Source organism: Dipodomys merriami, unplaced genomic scaffold (genome assembly GCF_024711535.1).
Source record: "Dipodomys merriami isolate MVZ:Mamm:240054 unplaced genomic scaffold, mDipMer1.0.p SCAF_1, whole genome shotgun sequence".
NCBI lineage: Eukaryota > Metazoa > Chordata > Mammalia > Rodentia > Heteromyidae > Dipodomys > Dipodomys merriami.
In genome coordinates this window covers 125,304,003-125,328,388 of record NW_027202270.1, presented here as the reverse complement: position 1 = coordinate 125,328,388, position 24,386 = coordinate 125,304,003, and the positions used below count along the sequence as shown (strand labels likewise).

The 24,386-nt window shown below is 40.6% G+C and overlaps 1 protein-coding gene across 4 annotated transcripts in view; it reads right to left on the bottom strand.

Annotated features, from left to right (window-relative positions):
* Positions 1-24,386, bottom strand: part of Vipas39 (VPS33B interacting protein, apical-basolateral polarity regulator, spe-39 homolog) — a 37,993-nt gene that overhangs the window by 1,102 nt on the left and 12,505 nt on the right. For all 4 annotated transcript variants that reach the window (XM_070028848.1, XM_070028844.1, XM_070028841.1 and 1 more), the window contains exons 7-19: positions 23,349-23,405; positions 17,968-18,060; positions 17,458-17,491; positions 16,916-17,018; positions 14,000-14,027; positions 11,071-11,144; positions 9,307-9,382; positions 8,661-8,795; positions 7,305-7,346; positions 6,967-7,056; positions 2,786-2,872; positions 1,643-1,732; positions 1,160-1,264 (exon numbers count right to left, since the gene is read on the bottom strand). In XM_070028848.1, the coding sequence (XP_069884949.1) occupies positions 1,160-1,264; positions 1,643-1,732; positions 2,786-2,872; positions 6,967-7,056; positions 7,305-7,346; positions 8,661-8,795; positions 9,307-9,382; positions 11,071-11,144; positions 14,000-14,027; positions 16,916-17,018; positions 17,458-17,491; positions 17,968-18,060; positions 23,349-23,405 (1,014 nt within the window). The remainder of the gene's footprint in view (positions 1-1,159; positions 1,265-1,642; positions 1,733-2,785; positions 2,873-6,966; positions 7,057-7,304; positions 7,347-8,660; positions 8,796-9,306; positions 9,383-11,070; positions 11,145-13,999; positions 14,028-16,915; positions 17,019-17,457; positions 17,492-17,967; positions 18,061-23,348; positions 23,406-24,386) is intronic.

Here is a 24,386-nt window from a genome sequence, read left to right as displayed (position 1 = left end):
TACTGAAAATCTCTTTTTCCTTCTTCCCCTTCTAAGTTCCTTCCTTCCTTTCCCTTTTCTTTTTATTTCTTGGGTTTTAATTCAAGGCCTTAGGCTTGCTAGGTAGGAGCTCTACTACTTGACCCACATACTGACCTTTTTTTTTTTTTTTTTTTTGGTAAGTCTTGTGGATTGAACTTAGGGCCTGGGTGCTATCCCTAAGCTTTTTTGCTCAGGACTAGTGCTCTACCACTTGAGTCACAGTTCGACTTCTTGAGTAGCTAGGATTATAGGTATGAGCCACCAGCTCCTGGCTATATCCAGCCTTTTTTGTCTCTTGCTTTCTTGGGTATGGTCTTAAACTTTTGCTTGGGGCTGACCTTGAACTACTCTCTTCTTACTTATGCCTCCCACAGAGCTGGGATGGATGACAGGGACACACCTGGAATGTTTGCTGATTGAGGCAGAGTCACTCTTAAGTTTTTGCCCAGGCTGGCCTTAACCACGATCCTCCAAATCTTCCATATATCACTGTAACCAGCCTGATTATTTATTTATTTTTACTATGTGGGGAATTTTGATTTGCTCAGAGATCGATAAAATACCTATTCTGTATTTTACAGCATGCCTGATTTAGGGCATTTATTCTGGTTTTGCCATCTATTTCTTATTTCCAACAGTAAGTCACATCCATCCCCAGAAGACAGGATAATGCAGTCTGAATATTCTAAATCTGTAATATTTGTTTTATAGATCCAGTAGTTTTTGCTATCTGCTTGGCTTAATGATCAGAGCATCAGGGCTGGGAAGGTGGCTCAGTGGTAGAGCGCTTGCTTGCCTTGCATGCATGAGGCCCTGGGTTTGATTCCTCAGCACCACATAAGCAAAAAGAAAAAAAGCCGGAAGTGGCACTGTGGCTCAAGTGGTAGAGCACTAGCCTTGAGCTGAAGAGCTGAGGGTCAGCGCCCAGGCCCAGAGTTCAGGCCCCATGACCGAACTTCCCCCTTACCCCCCAAATTTCTGTAATTTCTGTAATTTCTGTTCTTCAAAGCAATGCATTTGGTATTTTGGCCCTGAGATGAGCCTTTTATCCAAATGGCTCAGGTCTTAGAAAGATACATTCGATGCCACTTTGTTAACTGTCTTCTAGGACTATGGCAGGGGCAAATGTAGTACTCACCGAGCTGCTGAGAATGGCATCAATTTTCTCCTCTTCTGCAGATCCTTTGTCTACCTTGCTCCTGTATGCCACCAACTGCTGACGATCCTTCAGGTCTCTGTAGGTCTGTACACCAAAAAAAAATACAAACCCCACTCAGCCTTCTCTATGAGATGTTCTTTATTATTTTAACCTTCTTTAACTAAATGATCAAGGAGAGGCCAAGAGTCTACAATGGCATAGAACGTCTATTAGAGAGAACCTACCTATATAACTTGATTTGGTTCTGATTTCTCCAAATGTTAACAACTTAGAAAAGCCCTGAGAAATGAGTCATAGGACTGGAAAAATAACACAGAAATGCTGGTCTCCAATCTAACTTCTGTCTACTTTGCCTATCAGTTAAAACCAATGACACCATCAAAAGATCTAGGATGAATGTTAAATAATCCCCCACTTTCTACCAAGGACCTAAGTCAGATTTCCCATTTCTTGAGGACTTACATCAATAACAACATCATGGCACTTGAACTTAGTGGCTAAATTCAATTTTGTGTCCACATCTTCCACCAGATTGACATACTCTTGCAATATCTGTGGAAAGAAGTCATTTTGACAAGTGATTCCTAGGCTCATAAGAGCACAGAGCTCTGCAGGTAGACAAAAGTCCTAAAAGAGGCAGAAGAGTTCAATGTCCCATATCTATAACTCCAATCATCAAGTACAGAACTAATTTTTGCAGTAGGAAGAAAAGGAGAAAACAGATACACATGACAGCAAGGAAGTACCCTAGGCCCTAATCAGTGCATGCTCACTATGTCTCGATGTCCTTGCCCAGAAAGCTCTCTCTTTTTATTGCCCAAGACTAAAACTTGAACTCAGTATCAGATGCTTTCATTCATTGGCTGGTGCTCTACCAACTGAGTTACAACTCCAAACCCTCCCTTTTTTTGGGGGGGGGGGTTTGGGGTCCGGTCGTGGGGCCTGAACTCTGGGCCTGGGCACTATCCCTCAGCTCTTCAGCTCAAGGCTAGCGCTCTACCACTTGAGCCACAGCGCCACTTCAGCTTTTTTCTTTTTGCTTATGTGGTGCTGAGGAATCGAACCCAGGGCCTTGAGCATGCAAGGCAAGCGCTCTACCACTGAGCCACCTTCTCAGCCCAAACCCTCCCTTTTTGAATCACTTAAAATAGTACATCAGGGGTTGGGAAGGTGGCTCTGTGGTAGAGTGGTAGAGCCCTGGGTTTGATTCCTCAACACCACATAAGCAGAAAAAGCCAGAAATGGCACTGTGGCTCAAGTGGTAGAGTGCTAGCCTTGAGTTGAAGAGCTGAGGGACAGTGCCCAGGCCCAGAGTTCAAGCCCCACAACCCTCCCCATCACACCCCCCAAAAATAAAGTAAAATAAATAAAAATAAAAATAGTACATCAGTCTCCACATGGCTCCTCAGAGATGGCATTCTGTTATTACTTCTAAAGGAAAGAGAGTATCCCATCCTGGACATTCCTGTCTCAAGACCCAGCATGACCATTGTACTGTCGTTAGGAAAAACCAGAATAGGTCAAATTTGTATCACTAAACAAAAAGCGGCTAAAAGTTAGGTCTCCTAGGGTTTTAGGTACCTAACTCTTGTTCAGAATCATTACCTGAACAGGGGCACTGTTCTTGTGTAAAATTTCCACAACTCGATGGAAGCCAATGGGTGCCCTCTTTTTGGTGTAACCGAGCCAGTTCTGCAAAAAGACAGAGCAGCAGTATATGGTGAATATTGTCAACATACTCTGAGCTCTCCCTGTGTTTTACAGTCAGACCAGAATAACATAGGCAGAAAGAGAAATAGTAAGATTTTTTTTTCGAGAAAAGTTAAAACAGAAAACAAGTTCTTGTATCTATCAACAAAAATACCGAACTAAAGTCAGTGAAACAGCAATAGAGAACAAGTGATTTAAAGCTGGTGTACATATATAATCCTAGTTACTCAGGATGTGGAGGAAAGAGGATTTTCAGTTTAAGGACAGCCAGCCAGAAGTAACAAAAAGACCCTGTCCCCAAAACTAGAAGGCCAGGCATATAGCTGAAGGGTAGAAGTTTGCCTAGCATATACAGGGAAGGCCCTGGCTTTAATCTCTAGTACTATTCTCTACCTCTCTCAAAAAACCAACAATATTTGTAGTAGGACTTTCTTGGTGTTCAAAATCCTAATATCTATATTTTACAAGTATACATAAATATTCATTTGTAAATTCCTGAAGGTCTAGAAAGCTAGTGATCACACTGTGTGTGTGTGTGCGCGTGCGCACATGCATGTACACACAAGCGCACACACCAGTCCTCAGGCTTGAACTTAGGGACTAGATGTTGTCCCTAAGATTTTTCGCTGAAGAGCACTTTACCGCTTGAGCCACAGGTCCACTTCCTGCTTTTTGGATGCTTACTTAGAGATAAGAATCTTTGTTGCAGTTCTTTTTAATGTACTTGTAATGTACCATGTGATTTTTTTTTTTTGTTTCTTTGTATGTTCTTCCCCCATGGTACAACCTGCTGTCACTGTATTTGATTCCAGTGTCCTGCATCTTGTATATACATTTTTCTAATTTGGGGAGGGGAAGGGAAATAACAAAATGCTAAAATAAGGATAAAGGATGACCCATTCTAATAATGAGATGTACAAGACAGTATGTTGAAAACGAACTTTACAACTTTGCAGGGGTAGGGAAGATGGAGGAGTTGGGGAGATGGGAAGGGAAGGGATGGTAGGGGAAAAACAAAGGAGGATGTAACAATGCTTGATAGGAAACTGACTCATTACCTTGCTCATGTAACTGTAACCCCTTTGTACAGTATCTTTACAATAAAAAATATATATTAAGAACAACAAAAAAATTAACCCACAAGGTTAAGGTGAAAGGAAGACTGAGGAACAGAATGCTTGACATGGAAGTGTAGTTATAACAGACTTGGAATACAGATTAACTTGATGTGTTTTTGCTTATTAAATTATCAAAAAAGATCCTCAAAAAAAAAATCTCACAGACTTTTTTGCCCAGGCTGGCTTTGAACGGTGATCTCAGATTTCAGCCTCCTCAGTAGCTAGTATTACATGCTCAGACTTTTCTTTTGTCCCGGTCCTTGGCCAGGGAGTTGTCCCTTTTTTGTTTTGCTTTGTTTTGCTCAAGGCTAGCTCTCTACCATGTGAACCACTACTCCACTTCTGGCTTTTTTTGGTTAGTCAAGAGTCTCACTAACTTTCCTGCCTGGGCTGGCTTTAAACTAGGATCTTCAGCACTAGGATTACAGTCATATGGGACTAATAGTGTTTGGCTTCCCGGAGTAAGCAAGGAGTAAGAAGATGATGAGATGGGCTGGGAAGGTGGCTCAGTGGTAGAGCGCTTGCCTTGCATGCATGAGGCCCTGGGTTCGATTCCTCGGTCCCCACAACCGGACCCCCAAAAAACAAACAAACAAACAACAAAAATAAACTCATAGAATACTACTAACAGGAAGACAAGCCCAAAAATAAACCCAAGTACACATGCTCAATATGGGCACAACTTCATATGGACATCAAGAAGACACAGTGGGAGAAAGGATAGTGTCAATAGTGTCTTCAAAAACCAGTGCTAGCCAGGTGCAGTGCTAGCCAGGTGCTGGTGGCTCACACCTATAATCCTAACTACTAAGGAGTCTGAGATCTGAGGATCTCAGTTCAAAGCCAGCCAGTAAACCACCAGAAAAAAAACGGAAATGGCACTGTGGTGCAAGTGGTAGAGTGCTAGCCTTGAGGTGAAGAGCTAAGGGACAGCGCCCAGGCCCAGAGTTCGAGCCCCACAACCGACAAAATAAAAAATAAAAAGTGTTGAGAAAACTGCATTTTACATTTCTAAATATAAAATAATGAAATTGGATGCCTTATTTACACTATACAAAACATAAATGAAAGATCTAACCATAAGACCTGAAAGCAGAAACTTCTAAAAGAGCTCATAGGAGAAAAGGCTCTTGATATTGGCCTTGGCAACAGATTTTTGGGTATCCCACTAAAAACTCAGGCTATAAGAGCAAAGGTAAGTAGGAATACTTTAAACTAAAAGAAATACAAAGACTGTGAGCAAAGCAAACAACTAAAACCTGTGAATTAGGAGAAAATGTTGAAAGCTGAATTTCTGATAGTCAGTATCTAAATTTTATAGCAGATAAATAAATAACCCAAAGAGAACATAAGAATGATTAACATTGCTAGTCAAAAGAAAATACAAGGGCTGGGAAGGTGACTCAGTGGTAGAGTGCCTGCCTTGTATGCATGAGGCCCTGTGTTTGATTCTTCAGCACCACATAAACAGAAAAAAGCAGAAGTGGCACTATGGCTCAAGTGGTAGAGCGCTAGCCTTGACCTGAAGAGCTGAGGGACAGTGTCCAGGTCAGAGTTCAAGACCCACAGCCAACAAAAAAAAAAAAGAAAGAAAGAAAAAGAAAAAAGCAAAGAAAAAAGAAGGAAAGAAAGAAAGAAAAGAAAATACAAATCAAATCATCACTGTGAATTATCTCACATTTTAGGATGGCTACTATTTTTTTAATTTAAAAAAAAATTTTTTTGTCAGTCGTGGGATCTGAACTCTAGGCCTGGGTGCTGCCCCCTCAGCTCTTCAGCTCAAGGCTCTTCAGCTCTACCACTTGAGCCACAGCACCACTTCCAGCTTTTTCTGCTTATGTGGTGCTGAGGAATCAAACCCAGGGCCTCATGCATGTAAGGCAAGCACTCTATTGCTGAGCTACCTTCCCAGCCCCATAAGCTTATTTTTATATGAGATTTTAAAAAGAAAATCAAAGAAAAAAGAAATACATGGAAATAGAGAATGGTGGCTTCCAGCGACAGGGAAAATGGAGAGGTTTAGGATAAGAAGTCCACACTTCAGTTAGGTAGGATCATCTAATGATCTAATGTGTAGTATGAAGACAACAATGAATAATTTTTGTATTGTATTCTGGAGAGCTATTAACATGCATATAAAATATGTAACAATGTGAGATGGACACTTATTGGCTTGACTGTAGTTATTTCACAATGCATATCAAAATATATTGTAAACCTTATGGGGCTGGGAAGGTGGCTCAGTGGTAGAGCACTTGCCTTGCATGCATGAGGCCCTGGGTTTGATTCCTCAGCACCACATAAGCAAAAAGAAAAAAGCTAGAAGTGGCACTGTGGTTCAAGTGGTAGAGCGCTAGCCTTGAGCTGAAGAGCTAAGGGACAGCATCCAGGCCCAGAGTTCAGGCCCCACGACCGGACCCCCCCAAAAAAATATATATATATTGTATACCTTAAAATGTATCTTATAATTATTTAAAAATCATAAACCAAATACAATGTAAGATCCTTGACTGGATCCCAATAGCACACACACACACACAAAAATAATTGTCAAGAGCTAATTTAAATACTGACTATATTTCTGCAATATATATTTGGCAAATACAAGTGATGATACTGCACCAATAATATTAAGAACAATGTGCTTAAGAAGAAGACAAATGATTATGTACTTAAAGGAAACGTCAGATTTGCAGTTCATTCCAATGGTTCAGAAAAAAATGCATGATATAGAAAAAGAGAAAGCTAAATAATATGGCAGAAATGTTAATAAATTTGTGAGGTAGGAAGAGACTATTAGTGGTCACTATAATCTTCTTTCAAGTTTTCTTTAGGTTTAAAATTTGGAGAATTTAAAGGTTGGAGGAAAAAAATGTTAGTAACTAGAACTTAGAAAACGATAGAATGACCCTCCTTTCTCCCAGGGTCAGCAACCCAAATTAATTCCATGGCACCCACCTTCGTGGTGAAGAGGGCATCAACATCATGCCAGGCTCGGAGCTTGGCACGAGCAGCCAGGGCTGTTAGCACATACTGCTTGTCGGGGATCTAGAAAACAGAAAGCAGGAAAAATTAAGAGGAAGTAGCTATGTCCCAATAGTGGTGGCTTGATAATTTTTAAAAAAAGAATATGTATTCTCTGGCATCAATTTTGCCCCTTAAAAATTAATAAACTTCTCAGGTCATCCAGCCCTGCTGCACAGCATTCAGTTAAAGTCTTCCCTCACTTCCACAAAGCCAACAGCCACTCCATGTAGTTATTCTACTTTACAAAATACTGATCACTATCTACCTACCTTAAATGTCTTCTTCAGGTTGATGGGACTGCTGAATGTCCCCTAGGATGCAAGAGGAAAAGGAACGTCAGTGAGAGCACTCACTCTCCCATGTTCTTTTCTACCACACGAACTTTCTACATCTCATTCTAACCATTATGACTCAGAAATTCGCTTATGAGAAAAATTCCATGACTCTAGGGGGATATCAACAGAATCCAGTTGATCAGGAATTGAATTAATAAGGTGGTTTTCAAATTTTCTGGTAATTCATATAAGGGGACAATGTCCACTTCCAAATTAAAAATAAAGAAGGCCCCACAGCTACCTGATATGCCGTTCTACTCCATGGCAAGCCACTGGACACTATGGACCTTTGAAAGAGCCTGCCACAGAGTCAGCGCAAGAGACAGTATATGATATACTTTGCTAGAATGCCAGCCTATTGAAGCCAGCCACGCAAACCCTTATGTTCCCCTGTATCCCTCTGGGAGCACTCCTGCTGAGGCCAAGAGAGCTTCCAGGAGGATTTTTTTCTTTTTCTTTTTTCTTTTCTTTTTTTTTCCCCTGGTCCTGGGGCTTGAACTCAGGGCCTGGGCGCTATCCTTGAGCCTCTTTGTGCTCAAGCCTAGTGCTCTACCACTTGAGCCACAGTGCTAACTTTGGCTTTTCCTGAGTAGTTTATTGGAGATAAAAGTCTCATGACTTTGGTGCCTGGGCTGACTTCAAACCAAGAGTTCTCAGATCTCAGCCTCCTGAGTAGCTAGGATTACAGGCTTGAGCTACCAGCACCTGGCTTCCAGGTAGATTTCTGAAGGCACTACATAGCCATTGTTAATAGAGTCTATCAAGATACTGGATTGAGTAATGGGGGAGTGAATAGATAGGAGAAGAGGGGGAAAATGCAGATAAGAACCCAATGTATATCCTACAAAATTAAGAAGATGGGCTGGGAAGGTGGCTCAGTGGTTGAGTGCTTGCCTTGCATGCCTGAGGCCCTGGGTTCAATTCCTCAGCACCACATAAGCAAAAAGAAAAAAAGCTGGAAGTGGCGCTGTGGCTCAAGTGGTAGAGCGCTCGCCTTGAGCTGAAGAGCTGAGGGACAGCGTCCAGGCTCAGAGTTCAGGCCCCACAACCGGACTCAAAAAAAAAAAAAAAAGAATTGAGAAGAGTAAGGGAAGGAAGTGGGTAGGGGAGGAATGAGTGAGAATTCTGAAAGGGTGACATTGATCCGGATATATTGTATTCATACACTGCTTTGTTAAATGGCAACTCCTTTCTACAATTACCTACATAATAAAAAATAAAAATAATAAATAAAAGATACTGAATTGGAACTATGTTCTTCTTGTGTGAAGATTTGTATTTTTCCTGTACCTCAGCCTCCGTGTAGTGATAGAAGCAGGAGTAGAAAAGCGTTGTCACTAGTGGCATGTTGAGGATGGAAGCTTTCCGGGGATGCTTTCGGAAGATCTCAGTTTGTCCTGCTGCCTCTAAATGTCGATCATTTGCCTGTGGATTAAGCCAAGTTAAAAAAAAAAAAAAAAGTATCTGGAGCAGAGAAAGGAGAAAGACCTTTAATAATATAGGAGTAGAAGTTGTTTTTCCCAATCCAGGGATGAAGCAAAAAAGAGAGAAAGAAAGAAATTGCCTAGGATACCCTAGGGATAAGAGGAGGGCAGTAAAATCCATAAAATGAGGTTGGGATGTATGGTTCAAGTGGTAAAGTGCACGCCTAGCAAGCAACCTCCTCTTTACACACATGGAAAAACATAAAATGATAATCTAAGATAGATTAAGAGATTTCAGAAGTGGTGATGACAGAAATCTGGGATGAAGAAGTACTTCTAGGTTAACAGCAGGTAAGAAGAGAAGGAACAACTGAGGCAGCAGCCTGTGGTGTACAGGGGAAATGGAAGGACTTCAGAAACTATAACAGAACATGCAGAGTAAAGTCCCCTGAATGCTCAATGGTATTAAGTGTGGCCACTGAAGTAGAAAACTTAGAGAGGAGGAGTCTAACCTCAATAATAATCTGACGTTCCAGGAGGGTGTAATGGTCTTGTATATGTGCAGTATCTTCTGCTGAAAATGGCAAACTGGTAGAGGGCCAGAAGGTTAGTACCTCTTTCTCTATGCAAAAAGGAAACAAACCCAACTAAACCAAATCATCATAGAGGTCCATAGTGTTTCACAAGTCTGATCTGAATTCACATTTACAGCAACCTAAAGGTGGACATTGATAAAGGAGTCACAGAGCTAGCAAGCAAACCCAGTCAACCATCCATCCTGTACATCCCGAGAAGCTCTGTGGTTAATGTCATTGACTAGCTCTACTTAAGGAGCACTTAAAGTTGTTAGCCTTTTTATTTTTGGTAGTACTGGGAATTGAACTCAAGGCCTCCTACTTTCTGGGCTGGCATTCTATTCTATTGAGCCTTGTTTTTTGCTGGTATTTTGGGGATGGAATCTAGTGGACTTTTCTGCTGGGCTAGCCTTGAACTGTAATCCTCCAGAGTTCAGCCTCCTGAGTAGTAGAATTACAGATAAGAGTTACCAGTGCCCAGCTTGTTAGCTGGTTTTTTTTTAATTATAGAGAAAAAGTAAATAAAATGATATAGACTGGCAGTAGGTTTGAAGATTAGCAAGGATAGCAAAATTCTATATAAATATCAAGGAGCTCATCTTCAAAACTATGATCATAAGATCATGAAGAAATTTAGGGACAATGTTCTTGCCTAAATCATATGATACATCAATAGGTAAGGCCAAAAATAAAACTCAGCTTTTAAGCCCTCAGTTCATAACTCTATCCATTAGAAGTGCTCCCTATTTTCCTGGAAGAGTTGTGAAATTCAACTAGGCTATCCTAGGGAAGTGTAAATCATGATAAATTTTTGTAAGTGATAAAAAGAGAAAGCAGTAAGTCCTAGTTTTTTCATGACCCTAACTTTTCTCCTTTTTCTCCAAAGCTGTATGATATACTCACTTTATATTAATCGTAAAATTAAAGATTACATAGTTATAAGCAAATAAGTATGAAACCTAAAAATCACGTCACATTTAAGATGGCTGAAAGAACTGTGAACACCAAACCTAAAGAAGCAAGGACTAATGGAAGACTATATATCCATCTTAAAAGATACAGAGATCAGCTGGGCGCTGGTGGCCCACGCCTATAATCCTAGCTACTCAGGAGGCTGAGATCTGAGAATCCCAGTTCAAAGCCAGCCCAGGCAGGAACTGTGAGACTCTCATCTCCAATTAACCACCATAAAACGAAGTGGAGCTGTGGCTCAAGTCCTAAAGCACTTGCTGTAAGCTGAAAAGCTCAGAGATAGCACCCAGGCCCAGGGTTCAAGCCCCATGACCAACTGACGGACAAAAAACAAACAAAAAAAGATACAGAGATCTTCAAGATATAAATAAAAATGATGTCTAACTTCTTTTTAAAAAGAGAAGCAAGTTTACAGAGAAGCAAGTTTCAGTTCAACATAATGAGGTACTGTCCAATAATGAAAGCTACCCAACAATCACCCCATTAGAGGTGGTTTAGTAGTTGGGGCTTTAAAAAAAAAACAAGGACTTATATTCTAGAAAAAAGGTTGGACTACACATCAGATTCTAGGGATTTCAGAGACAAGTATCATAATTAAATATAAACATACAATGCATCTGATTCACTGTTAGCCTTTCCCTTCCTTTCTATCTATTCCACCCTCTTTATTTTCTTCATTCCTTCTGCATAAGGTATTTACACTTAAAATTAATTTTCTCCCATACATACCCAATGCAGGTCTTCAGAAATTCTTTTCGTTTTTCAGAGTCCTGAATGTTCAAATGCTCTCGATAGTGGGATAACTGTAAAAAAAAATTTTAAAAGAACAGCTTTAAGTTACCTTGTCTCCTTAGGAGAGTGAGGGGGCTAGAGATATAACTTAGTGGTAGACCCTTAGCTTGGCATGGTTCAATCTCTAGCACCACAAAGTAAGAGACCCAGAGACAGAGAAACACACATGAGAACAAATTAAATAAGAATTTTAAACAACCAGACTCCTCATTTTCTGATTCCCTCTGGGAGCAGTCATGTGTGTATTGAGACAGAAACAGGGAAAAGTGTGATTTAAAATCACTGATAGCCTCACTGGACACAATGGTGAAAATGAACTATACAACTTGTAAGTGGGATGGGAAAGGAAAAAAACTAAGGGAGAGAGCAAGGGAAGGGTGACACTGTCCAAAAAGAAATGTACCCTTTACCTGACATGTCACTATAAATCCTCTGTGTATCAACTTTATAATAACAAGACAAATTTTTAATAAAATAAAATTACTGATAGGAGCTGGGCATCTGTGGCTCACATCTGTAATCCTAGCTACTCAGAAGCCTGAGATCTGAGGATTGTGATTCAAAGCCAGCCTTGGCAGAAAAGTTGGTGAAACTCTTTTTTCCAATTAAGCACCAAAAAAGCCAGAAGCGGAGCTGTGGCTCACGTGGTAAACACTAGCCTTGAGCAAAAAAGCTCAGGGTCAGTGCCAAGGCCCTAAGTTGAAGCCCCAAGACTGGTGCATGCATGCGTGCGTGCATAAACACATATATGCACACACATACACAAATCACTGGTAGGATTATCCTGAACTGTACTCTCCAATGAGGCAGTCATTATCCACATTTAGTTAACTAAATTTAATTAAATAAAAAATTTAGAGCCAGGTGCTGGTGGCTCACATCTGTAATTCTGGCTACTCAGGAAGCTGAGATCTTAGGATGGTGTTTCAAAGCCAGCCCAGGCAAGAAAGTCCCTGAGACTCTTACCTCCAATTAACCACCAGAAAACTGGAAGTGGCTCAAAGTGGTAAAGTGCTAGCTTTGAGGGGAAAAAAAAAAAAAAAAAAAACTCAGAAAAATGCCCTGGCACTGAGTTTTGTCAGCCTCACGACTGACCAAAAAAAAAAGGTACTTAGTTACAGTAGCCATAAGTACCCCATAGCTATAACTAACATATCAGATGGCATAAATGTAGACTATTCCTATCGTTACAGGAATTGCAAATGGATAGTGCTAACCTACAATAGAAGTAGATACACAATCTCAATTTACCTTTGAGTTTGGCTTTAGTATTACAGTATTTAACTAATATAGCTACTTTGCTTTAGCTTTTTACAGAGAGCTAAATGTTTACTGAAATTATGTTTGACATTCTCAACTATGTATGTGATTAATGATAGTACATAAATACTAACACTTAACAATATCATGTCAATCTGACTTATTTTTCATAGCTATAACTATTCATATTCAAATACTACATATAACTGAAAGAAAAATCTTCTTATGTGGCTTCTATTTTGAGATTAAAACACAACAAAACACAGGCTGGGAATGTGGCTTAGTGGTAGAGTGCTTGCCTAGCATGCTTGAAGCCCTGGGTTCTATTCCTCAGTGCTACATAAACAGAAAAGGCTGGAAATGGTGGTGTGGCTCAAGTGGTAGAGTGCTAGCCTTGACCAAAAGCTCAGAGACAGTGCCCAGGCCCTGAGTTCAAGCCCCAGGACTGGCAAAAAAACAAACAAACAAACAAAAAACACAATAAAACCTTGATGTAGGGCTGGGGGAATAGGCCAAGTATAGAAGAGATGTGGCTTAGCATGCAAGAAGCCTAAGATTTGTTCTTAGCATACAACAGACTAATAAGCTTCATGTAGAAGTGTCTATTAGTGATGATTATGAAATCTGATTTTATATACATTTATTAAAAACTTTGTAAAAACTTGGTGAAAACCAAACTGGTAAATAAATAAACACACTGATATTTTTAAAAAATGTAATAACTTTAGGCAGGAGAATGTCTTTTTTGAAACAGATATAACAAAGAAAAACAAATAACATATAATACAAATTTTATAAAATATTTGGTAAATAATAATTTCTAATGCATCATACTCGGAAATTGACAGGTTGAATTAAAAATGCCTTTGTACAACTACTTAAAGATAAAATAATAGTAAATATTTAAAAAACAAAAATGCTTCACTAAAGTTTTAATAATGCAATTATGTTTCTGGTGAAATTTCAGATTTGTTCCTGTACTCCATTTGAGTCTAAGACAAATCAGTCAAAAATCAATTTTCACATTGGCCACTAAGGTCTCAGCAAAATGTATCCTGGTATACCACAAGCCTGATTTGTTTTCCTCTTCAACATGTGTCCGATTTCTTACTCTGTTTTTTTTTTTTTTGTCTGGTCGTGGGGCCTGAACTCTGGGCCTGGGCGCTGTCCCTCAGCTCTTCAGCTCAAGGCTAGCACTCTACCACTTGAGCCACAGTGCCACTTCTGGCTTTTTTCTTTTTGCTTATATGGTGCTGAGGAATAGAACGCAGGGCCTTATGCATGCAAGGCAAGCGCTCTACCACTGAGCCACCTTCCCAGCCCCCAATGATTTCTTACTCTCTTAACTTTCACTGTTTTGGTTGGTGTTTGTGCTAAAACCAAAAAGTTCCTTCAAACCTGATTTGAGAACAACTTTTAAAAATGAAATACAAATTGATCAGCTAGTTTTCATTCATTTTAAATAAAATTTACACATAAACCCAACCAAATGAACATGTAAAAAAGAAAATAAAACAATATATCATTTGACTTGTCTGGTAATCATGGAAGCTGGGTTTAGATGTCTGTTTAACATGTCCCCAGTTGAAACAAACACCACACTTACCGCCAGTTCTTCTGTTCTATCTAGGAACCTGGGAAGAAACAGAAGAGAGCAAAGCATTTTTATATACTGATGTGCGGCATTTTACCTCACTAAACAAAATGTAGCTCTAAGGAGAAATACAGTTCAAACTTGTTTCCTTCCATCCAAAAGCCCTCCTCTTAAACTACCACCAGCAATGCTTGTGAAACAGTGCATTTGTTCTTCCTAGCTAAACAAAAAGGACAAGGAGGCAACACTGTACACTAAGAGCTTAAACAAAACCTACTCTAATTCACAGTAAAACTTTATTTGCTTATTTATTAAAAGTTAAAACCAGTCAGCTTGGACAGAAAGCCCATGAGACTCTTATCTCCAATTAACCACCAGAAAATCAGAAGTGGAGCTGTGACTCAAGTGGTAGAATGCTAACTTTGGGCACAAAGAGGCTCAGGGACAGCGCCTAGGACCTGAATTCATGCTCCAGGACTGGAAAAAAACAAAAAACAAAAGAAACTAAAATCATCCAGGCGCCGGTGGCTCATGCCTATAATCCTAGCTACTCAGGAGGCTGAGATCTGAGGATAATGGTTCAAAGCCAGCCCAGGCAAGGAAAGTCCATGAGACTTTTATCTCCAATAAACCACTAGAAAACCAGAACTGGCGCTGTGGCTCAAGCGGTAGAGAGCTTGCCTTGAGCTGAAAAGCACAGGGGCAGTGCCCAAGCCCAGAGTTCAAGCCCCACGAAAGACCAAAAAAAAAAACAACAAAAAATAAAAATAAAAAAAAATAAAATCACTCCGTTCTGTCAAAACAATCCTGAAAATAGTTATTCTGTATCCATGTTTACTCTTCTTATGTATAGCATACAATATATTTGGTCTTCCCCAATGGTTACATTAAGTCCTTAAATCATGAAGACTGCCTCTGGTTCCTCCTCCTTCTGAATATACCATGATGAATATCATTGTTATGGCAAGGAGGCAATGCTTGATAATACATTATTGATTGGGTAGGAATGAGGTAGAGTCATAGGAAGAAAATAGCCAGCTTTATGAGCAAATCTTCTTATACAAATTCCGGATGGCTAGCTACAATCTTGACCCGACCCAGTTAACCTGCTTTCCCCACCCTGCTCTCTGAGGCTACTCATCACTGTTCTGGTAGTTACCCTGGGCCAAAGAGCCTAAACAAACATTCAAACCTCTTCTCTGACAATGATGAAGGCTACAAAAGTACACACACATTTTAATCTAAGGTTGGGAAATAGTCTGCACTTACTGGAGTGAAACAGGGAAAGAAAACATGATTGAAGATTATCTTCAACCTTCTTCTGCCCCTAGCACAAATGGCCTACCACTTAGCTAGCAGAATCTTACCTAGCCTCATAGGCACAATTCAAATCCTAGTCAATTCTGAAACGTTTCTTGAGTAGCCTGAGTGAAAATTAGTTTCTTCTTTACCACTGTGCTTCTCATTGGCATCACTTAGGACCAAACAATGAAAGGTATCTTTAGGTCTTTTATAAGAAAATGCTTTAAAAAAAATTGGAGCAGGGCATTGGTGGCTCATGCCTGTAATCCTAGTTACACAGGAGGCTGAGATCTGAGAATCATAGTTTAAAGCCAGCCTGGGCAGGAAGGTCAGTTGGTGAGGATCTTATCTCCAATAAACCACTTAGAAAACCGAAATAGTGCTGTGGCGCTCACCTTGAGCTGAAGAGCTCAGGGACAGCATCTAGGCCCAGAGTTCAAGGCCCATGACCAACAAAAAAAAAGGGGGGGAGGCTGGTAATGTGGTCTAGTAGTAGAGAGCTTGCCTAGCATGCATGAGGCCACATAAACAGTACCACATAAACAAAAATATTTTTTTTAATTTGAAAAGAAATGTATAAAAAAATAGATTAGCTGGGCATCGATGGCTCATGCCTATAATCCTCGCTACTCAGGAGGCTAAGATCTGAGGATTGCAGTTTGAAGCCAGTTGGGGCAGTAAAGTCCATGAGATTCTTATCTCCAATAAAATAACAAAACAGAAAAACAAAAAAAACAAAAAACAAGAAGTGAAGATGTGGCTCAAGTGATAGAACACTAGTCGAGCACAAGAAGCTCATGGTGCTGGGAAGTTGGCTCAGTGGTAGAGTGCTTACCTCACATGCATGAGGCCCTGGGTTCGATTCCTCAGCACCACATAAGCAGAAAAAGCCGGAAGTGGCGCTGTGGCTCAAATGGTTGAGCGTTAGCCTTGAACTGAAGAGCTGAGGGACAGCACCCAGGCCCAGAGTTCAGGCCTCATGACCAAAAAAATAAGCAGCTCACGATAGCGCCCAAACCCTGAGTTCAAACCCCAGGACCAGCAAAAATTAAAAATTAAAAAAAAATAAAAGATTAACATGTCAAACTAGGCATTATGCTTAGTGCTGGCTATCACACTAACTTGAAACTCTCAATCTTCATAATCACCCATTTTACAGATGAGAAAACAACCAAGGTGTTACAAAGTTTGTCTGGACCTGGGTGCTGTCCCTCAGCTCTTCAGCTCAAGGCAAGTGCTCTACCACTTGAGCCACAGTACCACTTCCTGTTTTCTGGTGGTTTATTGGAGATAAGAGTCTCATGGACTTTCCTGTCCCGGCTGGCTTTGAACCGAGATCCTCAGATCTCAGCCTCCTGAGTAGCTACAGGCATGAGCCACCAGAGCCCAGCCCAAGATCATTCTTAAGTTAACAAAGTGGTAGCACTCATATTTAAACTAGGTAGGTTTGGCTCTGGAGCCAGGTTCTTAACCATCATCTACTGTACTGTCACTTTAGTACAGACTGTGTAGTTTGTTACCCTATCACATTTCAGAAAAAAGACAGTATCCTCTATTTCTTTGTATCCCTCAGAGTACCTTGAAAAGTCCTTAATAAGCTTTACAGACCAGAGGATTGGTTCTTACCGGAAAAGGTCTATTAGCAGCTTTTGATCACCTATTTCCTTAAGGAAGTGAATGAAGTGTCTTAGGGCAACCTGTCTCACCTCCAGTTCTCGGAAGAGGATCTCTGGCAGGTGAGAAGAAAGAGGCAGATGGGGAAAAGAGTAAAGCTTATTATTCAAGTATGAAATTGGCCTTCCTACTCAAACATTATCTGCTCAACCTACCATTGTCAGCTTCTATAACCCATAGCAGCTCACAGCCATTGAAGCAGCTTTTCAGTGCTCAACAACACAAACAGCAGACACTTAACACAGATTCTCACTTCCACAAACAAACACAGCCATCTGTCTACCCAATAAATGGAGGCAGTTACTATGGTGGATAATATAGGGAACTACCCTGAAGGATGCATTCAGAGGGGCGACGTGTGCTCGGAAGTGCCAGGCTACTCCAGCTGTCTCTCTACCAGACTGGTGAATTCTAATATGGAAGTCACATGCCATTCTCCCTTCAAATGTGGCAGATACCTCACTGAATGAAGATTTCCTTCAAATCATGCTCACCTTTGCTCAGTGTCCTCTTCAGGAAAATCAGAACCTAGGGGAAAAAAAGAACAAAGAATGTGCAGCTTGTGCAGCCCTGCCCTGATCGCCTGATGTCTACTGAGGCCAGCAATGCATTAAAAATCATGCTGGTACGTGACAGATTGCTCAGCAGGATGGAGCAAAAGGTGATGGACATTTGGAACTGAACTGTGTCTTGGAGTCCACACAGCTGTGACTCTACTGAGTAGGAGATAACTCAGAGAGAGTGCTTCCATATCTCTCCTGCCTCAGATTACGTTTTTAATAACATAGAATAGCCAACCTCTGTTTTCTGGTTACAAGGCTCCACATAAAATTTACGTCTCCTTAGCTGATCCCTGCAGCATGGAATGCTGTGAATCCTATACCTTGAGGAAAAAGCCTTTGTCTTTACTTGACATTGAACACAAAGTGTTCAAAGTCAATTTTAACTGGATTTTTAGAAACCAATGAAAACAAAATAAATGACAATAAAAGTCCACAACTTACAGCAGTAATAACATTTCCATCATGCATGCTGACTGCCTCTTCTAGGAGTTGTAGCTTGTCCTGTAAGGAGCGGAATCTCTCCAGTGAGCAGACCTGGCAAAAATAAAGGCACAGGAGTAAAGAAGAGAATTTCCTACACTCCTTTGTCCCTGAAATGAGCCATGATGAAAGGAAATGTTCCCAAGGAACATTCCCAAGGAATGGCTCCTTATGTTTAACCTGTAGTCCTCAGTACTGTGTGGACAGCAGGTCCCACACCTGGTCTAGTTCAAACTGAAGCCCCACAAAATGTTTATGTCCTGAAGTCTAGACCACAACAGATAGAGATACCTGATGTTTTTCTAATAATGTATAATAAAACTACTCATTTATAGTTCAGTGTGTTTTCTAAAGAGTATACATCAATGTAACCACCATCACAGCAAAGACCCAGAACGTTTTCATCATCTGAAGGTAGTCCCTTTGTCCACTTGCAGTAATGCCCTCTTTCTATACTTATCCTCTGACAACATTTATCTGTTGTTAGCCACTATAATTTGGTCTTTCTTAGTATTCCATAAAAATAAAGTTGTAAGTGGGGTGCTGGTGGCTCACACCCATAATCCTAGCTACTCAGGAGGCTGAGATCTGAGGATCATGGTTCAAAGCCAGCTGGGGCAGGAAAGTCTGTGAGACTCATTTCCAATTAACCACCAGAAAACCAGAAGTGGCATTGTGGTTCAATTGGTAGAGCACTTGCCTTGAGCTGAAGAGCTCAGAGACAGTGTCCAGGACCAGAGTTCAAGCCCCATCACTGACAAAATAAATAAATAAAGTTGTGCTAGGAAAGCCTGAGGGAAAGGAAGACACGGTATGAGAGGAATTATACTCATTACTTGACCTGTAATTGTAATCCCTCTGTACATCACCTTTATAATAACAATAAGGAAAATAATAATTTTTTAATTAAAAAAAAGTACTGAGGTGCCAGTGGCTCACACCTGTAATCCTAACTACTCAGAAGGCTGAGATCTAAGGATCACAATTTGAAGCCAGCGCAGACAGGGAAGTCTGTGAGACTCTTATCTCCACTAAATTACCAAAAACACCAGGAAGTGGAGCTATGGCTCAAGTGATATAGCACTAGCCTTGACATGAAAAGGTCAGGGACAGAGCCTAGGCCCTGAGTTCAAGCCCTAGGTCTGGCACAAAAAAATATAAATAAATTAAGTTGTACTCTTCTGCAACTGACTTCACTCACTCAACATCATGTTTCTGAGAGGAAACCATATGTTGTGCTAAGTAATACTAGCTCATGCCTCTTTATTGCCAAACCATTCTCTATTAAATAAATATACTAATTAATCCAATACCTACTGATAGACATTTACATGGCTTCAACTTTGGGGGCTTCCATGAATAAAGTTGCTATGAACATTTGGGCCTAAGTATTTGCATGTACATGTATTGCTTGTTAGATTTCTATATACACATACAATGTTCCTTGATCAAATTCACACTCTATTGTTCTTTCTTATTCCTGTCTACCCTTTTTAGCCAATTTTTTTTTGTGAAAATACTGTACAGAGGAGTTACAATTACATGGGCAAGATAATGAGTACATTTCTTATCAAGCATTGTAGTCTCCTCCTTTGTTTCCCCTTCCCATCCCTTCCCATCCTCCCCCTGCCCCCCCACTCAATCCTCCCCCCCCCTTTTTAGCCAATTTTTAACTAATTTCATTATTCTATTCTCATGTGTATATTAAGTACTATTTTGTAATAAACTCAGGGCCTTGGGCTCTGACTTGGCTTTTTTTCCCCTTTACTCAAGTCTGGCCCTCTGCTGCTTGAGCCATTCCACTTCCAGAATTTAACTGGTTAACTGGGAATAAAAGTCTGGGCTGGCTTTGGATCACAATCCTCAGATCTCAAATTTCTTGAGTAGCCCGTTTGACAACTATGAGCCACCAGAGTTTTTGGTGCCAATACTGGGGTTGAACTTGGATCTGGGGAACTGTTCTTTAGCTTTTTCACTCAAGACTAGCACTCTATCACTTGAGCCACAGTCACACTTGCAACATTTTGCTTGTTAATTGTAAATAAAAGTCTTATGGACTTTCCTTCTCCAGGCTGGCAACAAATGCTGATCCTCAGATCTCAACCTGCTGAATAAAATTAGTGACATGAATACCATTTATTCATTTATTCATTTATTTTTTGTCGGTCCTGGGGCCTGAACACTGGGCCTGGGTGCTGTCCCCCTCAGCTCTTCAGTTCAAGGTTAGTGTTCTACTACTTGAGCCACAGTGCCACTTCCGGCTTTTTCTACTTATGTGGTGCTGAGGAATTGAACCCAGGGCCTCATGCATGCAAGGCAAGCGCTCTACCACTGAGCCACCTTCCCAGCCCTTTTGTGCCAATTTCTATTGGCGTTCTCTCCTCTCTCTCTCCCCTCTCTCTCTCCTCTCTCTCTGCCAGTCCTTGAACTCAGGGCCTACCCCTGAGCTTCTTTTGCTCAAAGTTAGGCTAGCACTCTACACTTACACAGCCAGCTTTTTGGTAGTTAACTTGAGAGGAGAGTGTCACAGACTTTTCTGCCCAGGCTGACTTAAAACTGTGATCCAAAGATGTCAGCCTCCTGAGTGCCCAACTTGGCCTTTCTATCTTACCAGTTATATAGACTTCTTTATATGTTCCAGATAAAAGTATACCTTCGTAATAGTAAATCTTTTTTTGTTGTTGTTGTTGTCCCTGAGCTCTTCAGCTCAAGGTGAAGTGCTCTACCACTTGAACCACAGTTTCACTTCTGGTTTTCTGGTAATTAATTGGAGATAAAAGTCTCATGGACTTTCCTGCCCAGGCTAGCTTTGAATCATAATCCTCAGATCTCAGCCTCCTGAGTAACTAGGATTATAGGCATGAGCCACTGGCACCCAGCTATTAGTAAATCTTTTAAGGCTTCCAATAGTGTTTTGAAAAAACAAAATGTTTCTATTTTGATGAAATCCATTTTGTCTTTTTTTTTTTAATGGCTGATGCTTTTTGTGTCCTAGGGAATAAATCTCTAACCTTTTCTTTTTTGTCTGAGACCAGGACTTGAACTCAATATTTGATAGTTGCTTTCACTCATTTGCTAGCATTCTACCACTAGAGCCATGATTCCAACCCAAATAAAGTTCTCTCTCTCTCTTTCTCTCTCTCTCTCTTTTCTGTGCCAGTTCTGGGCCTTGACCTCAGGGTCTGAGTACTATCCCTGAGCTTTTGTGCTCAAGTTAGCATTCTATCATTTGAGTCATAGATCTACTTCCTCACCTATATTTTCTTATGGAACTTTTTTAGATTTAGCACACACTTACATTAAGGTCTATGATCCATAAGTTAATATGTTAATTTTCTCAAAATTAAAGATTCAATGGAAGTCCAATAAAAATTCTAGCACCTTTTTATAGTCAAACTGGTACTATAATCTATAAAATCAAGGATCTAGAATAACCAAAACAAGTTTGGAAGCAAAGAACAATGCTAAAGGTTGAAAATTTCAAGAGAAGCTGGGCACCAGTGGCTCATGCATATAATCCTAGCTATTCAGGAGGCTGAAATCTGAGGATCGCAGTTCAAAGCCAGCCTGGGCAGGAAAGTGCTGAGACTCTTATCTCCAATAAACCACCAGAAAACTAGAAGTAGCACTGTGGCTCAAGTGGTAGAGTGCTAGCCTTGAGCTGAAGAGCTCAGGGACAGTGACCAGGCCCAGAGTTCAAGCCCCATGACCAAGAATTAAAAATTTCAAGAGAATTGAGAATGCCTGATTTCAACATTTCAACATTTACTACATGCTATTGAGTAAAAGATAGACAAATTAATGTTAAAAAGTCATCTATACTTTGCACAACTAAAGATAGTTTGAAAAAAGAATTAAGTCTTCTAGAAATAGACTTACATACAGTCAACTGATTAACAAAAAAAAACCTGGGTGCTGGTGGCTCACACCTGTAATCTTAGCTACTCAGGAGGCTGAGATATGAGAATTGTGGTTCAAAGCCAGCCCAGGCAGGTAAGTCCAGGATACTCTTATCTCCAAATTAATCAGCAAAAAAAAAGTCAGAAGTGGAGCTGTGTCTCAAGTGATAGAGCACTAGCCTTGAGCGAAAGCAGCTCAGGGACAATGCCCACACCCCTTAGTTACAGCATCAGGACTGGCACAAAAACAAACAAAAAACCCCTACAAAGTAGTTCAATAAAGACAATTTTTTTTTTTTGGTCAGTCATGGGGCTTGAACTCTAGAATTGGGTGCTGTCCCTGAGCTCTTCAGCTCAAGGCTAGCACTCTACCACTTGAGCCACAGTGCTACTTCCAGCTTCCTGGTGGTTTATTGGAGATAAGAGTCTCATGCACTTTCCTGCCCAGGCTGGCTCTTTGAACTATGATCCTCAGATCTCAGCCTCCTGAGTAGCTAGGATTATAGGCATGAGCCACCGGTGCCAGACAAAGACAATCTTTTGACAAACAGTGCTGGAAAAAAGTGGGGCTGTACATGGTTTTAAAAAAAAAAATGAACAGGGCTGGGAAGATGGCTCAGTGGTAGAGCGCTTGCCTTGCATGCCTGAGGCCCTGGGTTCAATTCCTCAGCACTACATAAGCAAAAAGAAAAAAGCCAGAAGTGGCGCTGTGGCTCAAGTGGTAGAGTGCTAGCCTTGAGCTGAAGAGCTGAGGGACAGCGCCTAGGCCCAGAGTTCAGGCCCCACGACTGGACAAAAAAAAAAAAAAGAACAAATAAACGTCGATATTTATCTCACATCAAATATAAAAATTAACTCACAATGGATCATAGCCCTAAACAAAAAAGATGACCCTCAAGTCTTTTTATTTTTTTCTTTTGGTCTTGAACTCAGGGTCTGGGTACTGTCCCTGAGCTGCTTTTGCTCCAGGCTAGCACTCTACCACTTGAGCCACATTGCCATTTCTGGCTTTTTCTGTTTATGTGGTACGGAGGAATGGAACCCAGAACTTCATGGATGCTAGGCAAGCATTCTACCACTAAGCCACATTCCCAGCCCTAATTTTCAACCTTAGCAAATTTTTCTTTTCTTTTTTTTTTTTTTTTTAAATGTTGGTTGTGGGGCCTTAACTCTGGGCCTGGGCGCTGTCCCTCAGCTCCTCAGCTCAAGGCTAGCACTCTACCACTTGAGCCACCATGCCCCTTCCAGCTTTTTCTGCTTATGTGGTACTAAGGAATCGAACCCAGGGCCTCATGCATGCAAGGCAAGCACTCTACCACTGAGCCACCTTCCCAGCCAAATTTTTCTATTTCATTTAGCAAATGGGCAAGAAATCCTCCAAGTGGGAACAACTGATACAGCTGACCAAAGAATCCACAAAAATTTGCTCTCCAATGACCTTACCTTGCCTTTCCTAAGGCGTCGGACTGTATCACTGGGGCTCCAGTCATTGCTGTAATCCTGTAATATCAGCAGCACATAAAGCTCAGAATTATGTGCACCAGCACAATTTCAGAAATATTTTATGAGAGGGAACTGAGAATAAATGAAGAACTGGAATAGTTTTGTTTTTAGTTTCTGAATGAGCTATATCAGGGTGACACAAGCAGGAAGAAACTGCTCATACTGAGATAAACCAACTGACAGAGCAGAACTTTTCATGTCCAGTGGTTCAGGATTTCAACCCCTTCATGCAATTACAGTCAAGTTTCAAGATTCTAATACTTAACACTTTTGGTCAAGAGAGGGAAAGACATTTGAGAGAGATTCTTTTTTGCATCTTAGAATATATGTCTTCCTTATGAATCAATTTGCTTTATTTTTTATTTTATTTATTTTTATTTTTTATTTTTTGCTAGGCCTTGGGCTTGTACTCGGGGCCTGGGCACTGTCTCTGAGCTTCTTTTACTCAAGGCTAGCTTTCTACCAATTGGACCACAGTGCACCTTTGCCTTTTTCTGTTTATGTGGTACTAAGGAATTGAACCCAGGGCTTCATGCATACAAGGCAAGCGTTCTACCACTAAGCCACATTCCTAGCCCAATTTGCTTATTTTATATGCTTCATGGAAATATGAGCTCCACCAAATTTCCACACTGTGGTGATTATTGCTGAGTTTCAAAGTATAGCCTTCAAAATGTAGCAGAATGGATTTTTTTTAAAAAAAAAGGATGCTAGGACTGAGTGAGCAAGGATATTACAACAATAAAGCTACATCATGTAGCCTAGATGTGTAACAGGCTTGACCATCTAGTTTATTTAACTATAGCCTATCATGGTTGTACAGTGATAAAATTACTTAAAACAATAAAATAATAAAATCGCTATGACTTTAAAGATTGTGAGTACAAGTTATACCCTTTCTTGGCTATGAGACCCCAGGCAAGTCTGTGGTTGAGAAGCTTAGTTTTCATATCCATAAAAGGGGGTTAAAATACAGTC